The sequence below is a fragment of the Bos indicus x Bos taurus genome, chromosome X (assembly GCF_003369695.1).
Source record: "Bos indicus x Bos taurus breed Angus x Brahman F1 hybrid chromosome X, Bos_hybrid_MaternalHap_v2.0, whole genome shotgun sequence".
Lineage (NCBI taxonomy): Eukaryota > Metazoa > Chordata > Mammalia > Artiodactyla > Bovidae > Bos > Bos indicus x Bos taurus.
The window spans coordinates 78,655,854-78,671,654 of record NC_040105.1 but is presented as its reverse complement, the minus strand read 5'-3'; the positions used below and the strand labels follow the sequence as shown (position 1 = coordinate 78,671,654).

The following is a 15,801-nucleotide window of genomic DNA, read 5'->3' as shown; positions in this document are numbered from 1 at the left end:
CAAACTATTCCAAAACATTGTTGAGGCAGGAATGCTTAAAATCTCATTCTATGAGACCAGCATTACAGTGATACCAAAATCTAACAAAGATATCACACAAAAAAGGAAATTACAGGCCGATACCACTCATGAACATAGATGCAAATATCTTCAACAAAATACTAGCAAACCAAATTCAACAAAACAGCAAGAGGATCACATACTCTGCTCAAGTGGGATTTATCCCAGGGATACAAGGATGGGTCAATATCTGCAAATCACTCAATAACATACACTATATTAACAAACTGAAAAATAAAAATCATATAATCATCTCAATCGATGAAGAAAAAGCTTTTGACACAATTCAACATCCAAATAACAAGGTCCTATTGTATAGTGCAAGGAACTATATTCAATATTCTATGATTAATCATAATGGAAAATAATATGAAAAGGAATGTGTGATATATATGTATGTATAACAAAATCACTTTTATAAACAGTAGAAACACACAAAACATTGTAAAACCACTACATTTCAATAAAATAATTTTTAAAAAATTCAACATCCATTTATGATAAGAATTATACAGAGTGAGTATAGAGGAAACAATTTGACATAATAAAAGCCTTATATGACAAGCTCACAGCTTGTCAACTGTGTCAACATCATACTCCACTGTGAAAAGCTGAAAATATTTCCTCTAAAATCAGGAACAAGACAAGGATGCCAACTCTCACCACTTTTATTCAACATAGTATTGGAAGTCCTAGCCAGAGCAACCAGAAAAAAAAAATAGAAGGAATACAAATTGAAAAGGAAGAAATAAAATTGTCATCATTACTATGCATACAGCATGATACTATACATACATAGAAAATCCTAAAGACCATAAAGGCATGATATTATACACAGAAAATCCTAAAGACAACAGAATAGCACTGGAATTCATCAAAGATTTAGTAAATTTGCAGGATATAAAATTAATATATATAATTATGTTGCCTTTTTAGACACTGAAAATGAACTCTCAGAAAGAGAAATTAAGAAAACAATCCCATTTACAATCACTTCAAAAAGAATAAAATTCTACGGAATAAATCTAAAAAGGAAAAGACCTGTTTACTGAAAACTATAAGACACTGATAAAACTGAAGATCACACACACACACACACACACACACACACACACACACACACACGAGGTAAGATATACCATGTTCATGGACTGGAAGAATTAATATTGTTAAAATGACGATACTACCCAAGACAATCTACAGATTCAATGCAATCTCTATAAAAATACCAATGGCATTTTCATAGAAGTAGAAAAAATAATTCTACAACTTGAATTAGAACACAAATTCTAAAATTTGTGTAGAAGCACAAATGACCCCAAAGAGCTAAAACAATATGAGGAAAAAGTAAAAATCTAGAGATATTCACACTCCTGATTTCAAACTATACTATGATACTGTAGGGTAATCTAAACTGTAGGGTACTGGCACAAATACAGCCACATAGATCAATGTACAGAATAGTGAGCCCAGATATAAGCTCACACACTTATGATCAATTAATCTAACAGAGACAGTATGAATATACAATGGGGAAAAGACAACCTCTTCAATAAATACTGTTTTGAAACTGAACAGTTAACTTGCAAAATAAACTGGATTACTATCTCAAACCATGCATAAAAGTAAAGTCATAATGGATTGACATCTTAAGTGTAGGACCTGAAACCATAAAATTCATAGAAGAAAACATAGGCAATAAGATCTTGACCCTGGGTTTAATAATACTTTTCTGGATATGTCTTTTTGGGCAAAGGAAATAAAAGTAAAAATAAACACATGGGAGTACATCAAAGCAAAAATCTTTTGGACAGTGAAGGGAACTATCAACAAATCATAAAGGCCACCTACTGAGTGGGAGAACATATTTTCAAAGGATATATCTGATAAGGAGTTAATATCCACACACACAAAAAAAACTGCATACAATTCCACATCAAAAGAGCAAACAATCCAATTAAATCTGTGTAGACATTTTTCCAAAAGAAGACTTACACATTGCCAATAGGCATGTGAAAAGATGCTCAACATCACTAATGATGACTAATCAAATCAAAACCAAAATTAAGTGCTCGCTTCGGCAGCACATATACTAAAATTTGAATAATACAGAGAAGATTAGCATGGCCCCTGCCAAAGGATGACACATAAATTCGTGAAACATTCCATATTTTTACAATATTGTAAAGTAATTATCCTCCAATTAAAATAAATTTAATTAAAAAAAAAACACAATGAAGTATCAGCTCACAGCTCTCAGGATGGCTATTTCGAAAAAGGCAACAAATAACAAGCATTGGCAAAGATGTGGAGAAAGTAAACCCCCGTGCACTGTTGGTGGGAATTAATTGGAAAAAATATGACATTTCCTCAAAAAATTAAAAATAGAACTACCATAAGATCCAGTAATTCCACTCCTGGATATTTATCCAAACAAAACAAAAGCACTAATTTGAATATATATTTACACACCTATGCTCATTGCAGCATTATTTACAATAGCGAAGATATGGAAGCAACCTAAGTTCCTATCAATAGATGAAAGATTAATGAAGAAATGTTATACATATAAAATAGAATACTACTCAGCCATAGAAAAGAATAAAAACCTGCCATTGGGACAACATGGATGGACCTTGAAAATTGTTCTTTTTAAAACTTAAAGTTTAGCTACATACATACACATAGACAGGCTTCCTCAATGGTTCAGTGGTAAAGAATCCACCTGCTAATGCAGGAGACATGGGTTCAATCCCTGGGTTGGGAAGATCCCCTGGAGAAGGAAATGGCAACCCACTCCAGTATTCTTGCATGGAGCATTCCATGAAGAGAGGAACCCAGCAGGCTACAGTCCATGGGGTTGCAAAAAGAGTTGGACAGGACTTAGCGACTAACCAACAACAACAATACACATTGACACACCTTAAAGATGTGAGAGTGGTTTATAAAGCACTATACGTTTTTATCATCATCATCATCATCATCATCACCATAATCCTGCAAGGTTTGCTTAAATTCCAAGTTTTCCCCTCCACCTACATTGGAAATAAGCAATGGGTTTTCCTCTATAAGTCTTCAAGGCAGTACAAAAATTGGTAGGAGTCTAAAAAGGTGGGTGGGAACACTTTTTAGGTTAGGATATTTATACAGAGGGAAAAAAGCATTGAAAGATATTAAATAAAAATATTTGGAAACCCACATTTAGCTAAAATAATGGATGGAGTTCCTGTTATTAAACTGATAAAATTAACCTTTTTGGTTAGTAGAGAAACAGTAAGTGTATGTAATCTAAACTAACTATTAGAAAATATTAGTCATTCAGCTCTGGCTCCATTCAGGCCAATGATTCTTCCTGGGCACATGAGAAATAGAGATAATTGCTACTACCATTTTTGACATAAAAGCAATCTCCATTTGTGTGACATGAAGAATGCTTTACAATATTAATCATTGAAAAAGTCAAAAATAGTCACAGGAAAAAAATGTTTTAAGTCAACCATTAAAAAGGTTGGTTTGTTTCTTTCTAGATAGATTTCTCCTGTGTTACACTCACAGAAGAAAGGCTTAGGACCACTCTGTCCTACTTATGACCACTTCTTAGCAATCAAACTGAGTAATTATACAAAACATGTCTTGTAAAGGGAAGCTGATTCCAATCATGCTATCAGGCTAATTGACATTATATCATGTCATAAAATTGACATATCACTATGAAGATTTGGCAGGATTCTACTTATAGCTCTGCCAATCCTGAGTTGATTTTTGAAGCTACTATTACTGGATTGGATATTCATAGGCTCAGTTTCCCAGGAACATAGATGGCAGCTGAAATTCCTAAAAATATTTTACCACAACAGAACTCAAAGAAAAAAGAAAACAGCTGAAGAATCTTCTACCTTTTAAGAAATGAACACTATAGAAATTTTATTTGAAGCACTTTATTACTTCCTTGTAAGGTGTCAGTTTACATCTCTCTCAGGCCAAATTCCACATCTGTCTGTCTGAACCAGTTCATAAGCCAAGGAAAAGGGAGTAGTCATCTTTTGTAAAGTTCAAAGACACATATGACAAATCCATCCTTTGAGTATGATTCAGGGATATTAGCACTTTTGCAGTTTTGCTGAGAAAGATGGGGATAAAAGTCCTTCGTTTTCCCCTCTATAACACAAAACATTTTTTAAAAAAATACTAGATAATAGGATTATTATATATTAATGACCTAACAAGGAATTAAGATTGTTTCTATTGTACAGATTATACAATACATGGCAAAAACAATACAATATTGTAAAATTTAAAAAAAATTAAAAAATAAAAAAAAAGAAATAGAGACAGAGACATGAGATGAGAATATCAGCAGTGCAATATATGAAGGCAAAATACAATTAAATTTCATCATTTTGTAATTACTCAGTAAAAGGTTGGATGGAATTTGAGAAAACTCTGACTCACAAAATAAATTTTAATGTGTTCTAATATTTTTTCATATTGTTTGGTGCAGAATGGATGTTCAAGAAACATTATATGTTAAATGAAAACCATAAATTCATATATATATTTATCTAAAGATAGATATTAATCAATAGATAGATATTAATAGATCCTATATCTCTGGGTCTATAGTTACATAGATAGTCTCTAAATGAATATCAGACAACATTGTCAAGAATACTTCCTAAGGATCCTATCTCAGTGAAAAAAGTATTATCATCAGTAATTAGTAAGTTGATTATTTTGTATAGAAATAAATTATTTGAACTAATTGTTAGATACCTAAGTACATTTAAATTTCCCAAGTATTTTAGTATGGAATATGGAATGCAGACAGTATTCAGTTGTGTCCGACTCCTTGTGACCTCATGGACTGTAGCCCACCAGGCTCCTCTGTCCATGGAATTTTCCAGGCAAGAATACTGGAGCACATTGCTATTTTCCTACTCCAGGGGATCTTCTTGACCCAGGAATAGAGCCCGCATTTCTTATGTCTCCTGCATTGGCATGCGGATCCTTTATCACTGGAGTTACCCAGAGAGCCAAGTATTTTAATAACTCAATACCAATATATACACAGACATTTTTATTTATACTTTTAACTGGCTAAATAAGATACATTTGATATCATAGACTTTAGCATAGTGACCCTGAATTATCTCAAAATTTTAATTAGTGGGGTTGAATGAATTGGTTTCTATTATATAGGGGAAATATGACCAAGAAGAAAATAAACACATTTGAAATGAAAATAAAACAAATCAAAAAGGAATAAAGTCATATAAAATAGAAATTTTAAAAATTACCTATATGCTAAGCAGATAAAAACAACATGGCATACCTGACATTATTCAATATTATTCTGCATTGTTAAGAATTTACATGTCAAGCTATGTGAATAGAGAACTCTTCTTTAACCATTTCTAAACCTTTTCACTTGCATGTTTTTGCTTGCAACTGTTGGTGGGGATTTAAAAGCAAAATAATATACAAAAAATCACTATATTTAAAAAGGAACATTGTGATCATTGCATTTTATTACCCTTAGACCCCATTTTCAAATTACAAATGCAAATAAACAATATAAACAAATGGAAAACAAGTTTCATTTACTTAGGCAAATTCAGCAGGATTCAAAGTAGGCTCACCAGACATATGACCTTGAAACAGAAGGTAGCAGCACACTCACCAACAATTATTCAGTTTTATGTAAAATTATACACAGTTGTAAAATATTATCTCTTTCTTTACATAAAATGTTGAGACTTAAGACCTGAAACTTTATTGGAAATAATTTTAATAATCATTTGAGAAAAAAGATAATTCTCAACCCATAACACACCATATTAATATCAATTGAATTCTTCTAAATTATATTTAAATAAATTAATGAAAATTAAGCTGGCAATGAATAGTAAGTATAATATCAAATATGAAACTTGCTGATAGCTAAATTGAGAATTGATTTTATCTCAATTATCTTTGCTAATGGAGGGGTGAAATGGTGTATCTAATGCAAAATAATGTATAATCCCAGAATTATCTCTACTTGGTTCACAGAGCCTTTTTTATTCTTATATGTCTATAGTTGAGTAGGATAGCCTTAGGCATGTAAAATAAATTAATGTATTCTAAGAAAATAAATTACTACAGAGCTGTGCAGACTCCTTTTCCTCCCCCTATTAAATGATTTTCTGTCTGCCATTTAGACATAAGTATTCATGCCTTTTCCTACTCAATCCCTTATCTATCTCTATCATCTCTTTCTAGGTACAAGCAAAGGGTTTTGAATTGAGGAGTCTTTTTTTTCCCCCAATGTTTCTCACTGTGGTAAATTCAAGTTGTAGGAAGGAAGGCCAAGGTTTTAACCCAAGGAAGGAGCCTCCATTATCTTGGAGGAGCTGAAGCATACATGCCAAGTAAATTAGGAGCAGATGAATACCTCAACCTGGATTTTAACATGTACTATAAGACATCATGATGAGGAGGGAAAAGTATTGGCCCTGGACTTTAAAAGACCTGAGTTTGAAACCCAGTTCTGTTACTCAATTGCTTTGTAATCTTAAGCAATTAATGTAAATACACTGAGCCATGTATTATTTACTTGAAAAATGAAGACAATATTCATAAACCTACTGTGAAGATTAAATGAAGTACATATAAAACACCCATGTCTGGTGCATAATAGAAACTTAATATATATTACAGGTTTTCCTCAACAGATAAGGTACCAAAGTTTACTTGAGTACATTAGCTTCAAGGCAATTATAAAATCCTTTCTCTTCTTTTATCTACATAGGACACATCTTTGATCAGGACATAGATCTGATTATATGGTAATGATTTTAGGCTCTGTCAATGTGTTTTAAAAAGCAGAGATATTACTTTGCACAAAGATCCATTAGTCATAGTTATGGTTTTTCCAATAGTCACGTATGGATGGGAAAGTTGGACTATAAAGAAAGCTGAGCACTGAAGAATTGATGCTTTTAAATTGTGGTGTTGGAAGACTCTTGAGAGTCCCTTGGACCGCAAGGAGATCAAACCAATCAATCCTAAAGGAAATCAGTCCTGAATATTCATTGGAAGGAATGATGCTGAAGCTGAAACTCCAATACTTTAGCCACCTGATGCAAAGAACTGACTCATTGGAAAAGACCCTGGTGCTGGGCAAGATTCAAGGTAGGAGGAGAAGGGGACAACAGAGGATGAGATGGTTGGATGGCATCACCGACTCAATGGACATGAGTTTGAGTAAATTCTGGGAGTTGGTGATGGACAGGGAAGCCTGGCATGCTTCAGTCCATGGAGTCACAAAGAGTCAGACATGACTGAGTGACTGAAGTAAACTGAACTGAATGTGTTTTAAATCAAGAAATAGATTATCATTTATTGAGCATCCATGACAATATATTTCAGGGGATAATATGTTATCCCTTCTATATTCATTTATATGTGAAGGGCTGCTTTCTTCTTGTATCAGAATTTGTTTATAAATATTTAAAGTCTAAAAAATTATCATCTAATCCCCAAAGACTCTTCCTAAATTTTCTATTTTAGCTAATGACATTATCATCCAACTGATAACATGAATCATCCTAGACTTCATCTTCTCACTCTCTATTTTGATCAAGTATCAACCGTGATTAATTCTAATTATGAAGCAACTCTGAATCTCTTTTTTACTCTATTGAATTTTCCTTAGTTCAGGTCCTCGGTATTTCTCCCTTCATTGCTACTTTCCTTCAACAGCAATTGTTTTTAGAGCATTTACTCATTTACTTATCAGTGGTCCTTTAACCTATAAGAGCTGTTTTTTTTTTTTTTTTTTTTTAATCTGAACAAAATCCTACATGAAATAGAACATGTAAAATTCTGAGACAGAAGTGGGAAACCTAGAAGTACTTCTGCAATTCTGTGTAAGCCAGTAAGGAAAGTGCTTGAAAGACACTTTGGAAAACTACTGCCAGGGACAATCCTAAACTGCTGAACATGATAGGTTCACAAACTTTTTTTCCCCCCACTTTAACTGTATTGTCTGTAAGTCTCTCATTTTAAATCTCTCCTTTGGTCTCTGCCACTTAATTGCTATTGCCCCTAGGATACTAGGCTTTTTCTCATCATTGTACATCTACATTCTACATTCAGAAGATGTTTTCCCTCCTATTATCCATCTGCTAAACATTCAGCCTATAAGGCATAGCTCAAATCTCTGTGAGCATTACCCAACTTAACAAATTGTTTTAGTTGCTACCATTCTGTGATATTATAGCACCTTATATATACTTGTATTGTAGTCTCTATCATACTTCAATGAAATTATTAGTTTACATGAACTTATGTGACAAGGACTGCTATTCATATAATTTTGCATCACCTAGGACCTAATACCCAAAACACAGTAGGTGTTTGTTTGTTTGTTTGTTTAATTTTTTGTATCATTGAAGGTATAAAGATAATATTATCATTAAATACATTTTCTTTCATATAGTAGCTTTAATGATTTTCAAAGCTTCAGTTACAGAAATAGCAAGCAAGTTTAAGTGTTTTGTGTGCTTTTCTTTTTTTAGAAAACAAAAAATGTTCAGTGCTAATTTGTAAGACTGGTATTTTTAGGGAAGTAGTGTTTACCACAGTGTTTGATGAAAAACAGTGAATCATTTAAGACAATGACTATTTCCACTTTCTTGTCTAATTGTAATGTGTTACCAGGGATGATACATATTATTTTTACATTTTATCCTAGAATATTAACATAGAAAAGATGTCCAGAACTTTTAAAAACAAAAAGAATATTATTGAGACATATCAATAAGCAGGTACAGTACATCCCGTCAGAGGTTTTGAGAAAATACTAGTTTGGCCAGTGACACCCTCCCCCAATCTCTGCCCTCAACATACAAAAACACACATACATACACACAATAAGGCCATGAAAGATATTTCCTACAAGGAAGTGACAATTAATTTTTAAGTCATGTCCATTTGATTTGCATCATTGGAGTAACAAAACTGTTTTCATGAATATTCAAAAATCCAATAATGTAACCTCTAGTAGAGCTTGAAAAACTCTGAAGGACAAGGCAGTTAGTTCAATATTAGTTTATTTCAAATGTTGGGCAATATGAAGAGACAAGGCTGATCATTGGATGGATTTTATTACCTGTTGGGGTGATAAGTCCTGGTGATAAAAGTCCTGGGATTGAATGGGGCAGAAGGCGAGCACTGTCTTGCAACACTCCCAAAGAACGCTTAGGAGGCCTGCCAGGCCTTGAACTGTTGGAGAAAAAGACAAAGATCAGGTTAAAATACACTCTTTGGAAATGCCATCACTTGCTACATTCACCTAAACCTTGTTTAATTGTCAAAAATGATAGAATTTTATATTAAAGACTATTTTCATTTATTACTAAAAGATCAATACTTTTCTTTCTACTAAGCTTCCCAACATACTTATGGTTGTATGTGTGCTCAGTTCTGTCAAGACTCTCTGCAACCTCATGGACTGTAGCCCTCCAGGCTTCTCTGTCCATGGGATTTCCCAGGCAAGAATATTGGAGTGGGTTGCCATTTCCAATGCCAGGGAACCTTCTCAACCCAGGGATCAAACCCGCATTTCTTGTGTCTCCTGCACTGGCAGGCAGATTCTTTACAATATAGTTAAGGCAAGCTTTAAAACCATAAGAGATTAATTTCTAGCTTAGATCTATTTAGACACCAGCACTTTGCATTGCAGCTTACCTGTTGTGAGAAACCCAAAGTTACCTTCTGCTCTTAAAGCTACACTTCATCCCTGGTATTAATACATGCAACTGAGATACGGACTCACAGAATTAAGATGGTACAGAATGTGAAGTGATTAACTCTCTGCTCAGCATGCCAGAGGTGAGGGGTAGAAAGCTGAAATGTAGAATAAGACCTGATGTTTATTAACATTTCCACAGCTTCCACAGCCCACAAGGAATAAAGATCCCCTATCCTCAGTAGGTTTTTTTCCTACCTAGTATTTAAACCAAGCTGTATAACTGGCAGTGTACTCACTTGGAATGACTTTAGTATGGAAACCTACCACCTTTGTAATTGGTGTATTTTTTCACAGATTGCTTGGTATTTTTAAGGGAGTTGACGTTAAACTTAAAACACTAACCTATTATATTTGCATTCTTTACCCCGGTGTGAGTAGTTCAGGAATTGCAGTTATAAATGCTAATCCATAAAATATTGAAATAGAAAGTCAGTATCAGGCTTCCATCTTGTACTCTAACACAGTCAGTGTACGCAATACATTATTTGAAAGCTGTCACTACAATAAGGAGACTTATAAGTCATTGAACATTAGGACTAAGTTATTCTCAAGTCATGAAATATATTTCAAATATTTTCAACATTTTTAATGCTGCCTAAAATATTGCTGCTGTTTATTGGTAGAAATGTAGTTTATAAATCTGAATAATAGGGATTTTCATAAAATACTGTAAAATACTACATTAAATAACCCAAGCCACAAAAATTTATAAGGTTCTGATAGAGAACATTTCCAAAAAATGACTTTTGTTCACAAAGAAATTTAAGTTAAATCTCACTCTATCAACTTTGCAGTAATAAAGTGCTCCATCAATGTAAGACAAACTGCTTTTAAATGAAGACAACTTTTAACAACCTTGACCTTACACAGAGGCACTATTACTCAGTTCATTTTTCACTTACCATGCTGATGCTATTTCTTTTTATTATACATCAATATTGTATATCAATCTAGTATGAAATATTCATTTTTCTCATTTAATGTTTCAATTTTGTAAACTGAATCTCTTCTTCTTTCTACTCAAGTTTGGGTCATGATTTATTTTATTTAATTCAGTGTTGTTATTCTGTTTGTCCTTGCCCTGTTTATGGCTTCCTAACTCTTCCTAATACTGATAAGAAAGATATCCTATTTACTTTAAATGTCCTAAAGGATTTCAAGATCACTAAACAATATTAGTCAGGTTATATCCAGTCATTAGAAGAAGGCATGTTATTTTGTTGAGTAATCTTCAAGTCTGTACTTTCTTTTTTTTTTTTTTTTTAAATTGGAATATAGTTTCTTTAGTTTCAACTGAACAGCAAAGTGAATCATCTCTACATATACACATCTCTACATACACCCTCTTTTTTGGATTTCCTTCCCATTTAGATCACCACAGAGCATTGAATAAAGTTTCCTGTGCTATTAAGTAGGTTCTCATTAGTTATCTGTTTTATACATAGTAGCGTATATATGTCAATCCCACTCTCCCAACTCATCCCACCCCGCCTTTCCTCCATTGGTATCCATGCATTTATTCTCTACATCTGTGTCTTTATATCTGCTTTTACAAATAGGTTCATCATTTTAAGGACACTCTACTCCTATATAGTCAGTCATTTTCTTCTGTTATAATATTTACTGTCTTTCAGGGAAATCCTTTATAACGTTTCAGTCTTATGTTAATAGTCACAGGGGAGACAACATCAGATCTGGCTATAGAGTCTCACACCACGTTTTACTGTGTTGGAAGGAAAATTTCAAAATTGTTTGCCTAGTTAAGCAATTAACTACAGAGAAGTCTATACTTTCTAAGTGCTTCTCTAGGTCTTTCTATTTATCAGAATTCAAGCCTACTAACTTTATTAAAGCCCACCTGATAACTCTTTGTACTCACCCAGCATAAAAGTTTCAGTGCTGTCTTTATGCTTACAATCACTGAGCTTTATGCTTTCTTTCTGATGCTCTCTCTATGTCTCGGAGCCAGTTGTTGACAGTATATTTTGGAATCTATGAGATTTAAACAGTTCTTTTCCAAATTTCTTGGTCAGTCTCATGATTTGATGTAGCAATGACCTCATCGCTTATTCAAACATCCAATAAACAAACATCCACTAAGTGCCCATTCAGTTTGTGTCCGGCATCGAAACTAGCTATCAGGGTTACAGAGGTTAAAATGTAAGCTTGACAATGGCAATGGTTTTTGGTCTATTTGTTCAGTGATATATTGTGAGAAACTAGAATATAGTTTCTTCTGCTTTTGAAGAGCTTAAGGTACAGTGATAGAGATGTGTATTTGACCTGCTACTTAAAATTTATGATTAATTCTTTAGTGAGTATGATTGTGTGATGAATACTTCCAAACTTGATTAAACTTATCAGTGAACAAAATCATATCCAGATTCCTTTGTTTATATTAGTGGAAAGAAGACTTGTGCCCCCAGAGTAAATTAATTAGAATCAAGATTGTGAAGACGCTTTATAATCAATAGCATTCTAAAAGATAGATTTATTCTAACTTTTAGAACAAATAATCCTCAGTAGTAAAATATCCCTAGCACTAAAGTTCCTGCACTACTTTTCAAAGAACACAAGCCTTACAACATGAGAAAAGACTATGGAGGACACTGTAGAAAGTTGGAAAAGATTATTCTTGATAGATGATCTTGCCATACTTATCTTTAAGAGCTTTATTAGCATCAGGCAGATGTTTACATATAAATCAAGAAAAAATAAACATGTGGTGGTTTAACCAGAAAATTGTTATTCAGATGACAAATAGGTTGAAAGGTCCAGCACCTTGTTTCTGCTAAAATATTAATTGGATTACTAATTTCTGTAATGATTTATTTCAAAGGGCACAAATAACCATGTAATTACTCTTTAACTGAATGATAATTGCTTGTTGGCAATTATTTGTTTTCAGTTTAATTACAAGGTTATTTGTACTCTGTAAAATAAAACAGGCCTTTTTTAAAGTTTCCACCCAAATGACTCAGTGGCTATGTCACCCAAGAACACTATTAACAAAAGTTTATGGACCTTGGCCAACAATCCCCCAAAGAGCAAAGCTCCTATTAAACAGCTCAGCTAAATCTTTGAGAGCATCATTTTTCTAAAATCAACATTTATAGGTGGTTTGGAGGGAAATTATACCAAAGAACCATGATTTTCTCTGGGTTCAGTTCATTCTGTAACACAATTTATCCTGTTATGTATTTTACCATTCATTCTGTAAACTTCTTCAGGAGAAATGAAATAGTAACGAAGCTTCCTGAGATTAAAGAATAAACCAAATTGAAATATGTATCAAGAGTATTTCATTTTTCTGCAGTTAAAGTGGATTACAAACTCTGTAGAGTTGACAGGTCCCTAAGAAAGAAATTCCATAGGTCTTCTGGTGTCAACAGTCTGTAAGATATCCATTCCAAGTTGTAGTAACATAACTGATACTTTGCTCATTAAGATTATTAAATTTCACTTGAAGCTGTTTTCATTTTGTATGATCAGCTATTTGTATATGAATCAAGGACTAAGAATTTAGAAAGGTAATTTTATTTCAAAGAAAAAATCTTGTTAATGAATTAATTAGTGATTTCATGAGCCTTCAATATATTTAATATAAACCATATAGTTAGCACATGATTTAGCAAGGAGTCACAAGATCATATCATCCTCTTCAATGAAAGTTTGGCTTACTACTCTTTAAAGAAACACTCATAACATTTTGGGACAAACTGAGAAAATTGCTGAAGTTATAGTGGCAGTTAAGTGTGGTATTAGCAGCAACTTGTAAAGATTGCTACAGTTGGATTCCCAAAGTGGGAGTTGTCAGCCATGACCTGGGATTCACTTTTCAGAGCCATCACTGATATTTAAAATCCCCTTGTATAGTCCTAAATGTGTCTTTTTTTTTTCCAACTATGTTAGAAGCCAAGAAAGCCAAGGATGACATTAGCTTTGAAGGTGTTGTTTACCTGACTGTAAAGTGCTTTTTTTCAATATGCTTATTAAATTAAATAAGAATCTTTCTTTCAGAACAATAGGACTTTTAACTGCATCATGGATTAATAATAATCTATAAGGTCTCACGTTTACTACAACATTTCAAGGATGCCAACAGTAGTTAAACTCTACCTGACCTTTCAGTGTTGATGAGGAGAAACAAACTCTGATCTCACAGCAACCTAAATCCATCTTCTTTCAGTGTTGGCAAACTGATCACTTGTCTAACTATTGCATTGGATTGTATTCCCAACCAGATCAAAGGCAGCAGCTACCAATTCAGCACCCGGGAAAAAGCTATACATGAAAAATCGGTGGTTAACATTAATCATATATGAAACTGTTCAAGTTGATAACTGGAAACTGGTCACTATGGCAACTCTCATAAAATGGTGCTTATGTTAAACTGTGCATCAATCAGCTCTTGGTTTATGGGAATTTAAAGTGTGGCTCATCAAGTCTCCAGAAGATTTCAACACACACACAAAAAATACTAGAGTCAAGATCATATATATTCCATTACCATTTACTCCTTTTTTCATTTCTTATAAGCATAACCAAAACTTAAATTTGAATATATTAAAAGCATCAATACCATCATTCCATTAGAGTTAGTAAAGTTTAGGAAATTTTCTTTAACATAAGGGTGTTCATGGGACGAGGGAAAATACCCCTTGCTAGGGTCACATATTATATCAAGGATCATATAAAATAATTCATATTTAGCATTAATCTTATGATTGTGTGTATGCTCAGTCATGTCTGACTCTTTGTGACCCCAAGGACTACAGCCCATCAAGCTCCTCTCTCCAAGGAATTTTCCAGGCAAGAATACTGAAGTGTGTTGCCATTTTCCGTCCAGGGGAACTTCCTGAGCCAATCATTTTAAATAGGGATGTTTAATTCATTTGCTAATGCTAAATTTCTATTTTTCCTTCAATAAAAATAGAAATCTTATGTGACAGACAATTTTGGGGTTGACTACTCACTTGATTGTATAAATGTGAAGCTATTTTTGTACTTCATTTGCTTGATCTGCTCCCTATTTAAATTAAATGTGCTCTAGGCCTGCTGTTAACACTTTTAAACACATTTACTTTTTGTCATAAACTGACTAAATTCTAATACATGTCTTAGTGTAAATAACAAAGACTGTAAAACAGAAATGCTGGTATATGATGAATTCTTAGCAGCTTCTTTCCTTTCTGATTAACAGAACATTGATAACACTGATAGTCTCACTGAATCTTAGTAAATTTTAGAGTAAACTAAATTAAATATTCCCCCTTCTAAAGTGTATCTTTTCACAGTCTGACACAATTTTGTTTGGTTTTAAGTTTATTTTTAATTGGAGAATGATTGCTTTACAATGATGTGTTGATTTCTGCCATGTATCAACATGAATCAGCCATAGGTATACATATGTCTCCCTCCCTCCAGAACCTCCCTCCCATGTCCCACATCATCCCACTTCTCTAGATTGTCACATGGCACCCATTGAGCTTCCTGCATCATACAGCAAATTCCCACTGGCTATGTGTTTTACAAATGGTAATGTATGTTTCTATGCTACCTTTCTATTCATCCCACCCTCTCCTTCTGCCGCTGTGTCCACAAGTCTGTTCTCTATGTCTGCGTCTCTATTACTGCCCTACAAATAGTTCATCAGTACCATTTTTCTGTATTCCATATGTATTTGTTAATATACAATATTTGTTTTTTTCATTTTCTGACATTTCACTCTAGAAAAGGCTCTAGGTTCATCCACCTCACTAGAACTGACTTGAATTCATTCTTTTTGTTGCTGAGAAATATTCTATTGTATATATGTACTATAACTCCTTCATCCCCTCATCTGTCAATGGAAATCTAGGTTGCTTCCATGTCCTAGCTATTGTAAAGAGTGCTGAAATGAACAATGGGGTACATGTGTCTTTTTCAATTATGGTTCCTCAGAG

The 15,801-nt window shown here is 33.4% G+C and overlaps 1 protein-coding gene and 1 non-coding gene across 2 annotated transcripts in view; one reads left to right on the top strand and one right to left on the bottom strand.

Moving 5' to 3' along the window:
- The window catches only part of DACH2 (dachshund family transcription factor 2), an 856,348-nt gene that overhangs the window by 493,049 nt on the left and 347,498 nt on the right, over window positions 1-15,801 (bottom strand). Inside the window, exon 3 of the mRNA XM_027534851.1 lies at window positions 9,215-9,327. Within this exon, the coding sequence (XP_027390652.1) occupies window positions 9,215-9,327 (113 nt within the window). The remainder of the gene's footprint in view (window positions 1-9,214; window positions 9,328-15,801) is intronic.
- LOC113888325 lies at window positions 2,129-2,235 on the top strand. The gene has a single exon (XR_003509951.1). It is a non-coding gene; the product is annotated as a U6 spliceosomal RNA (small nuclear RNA).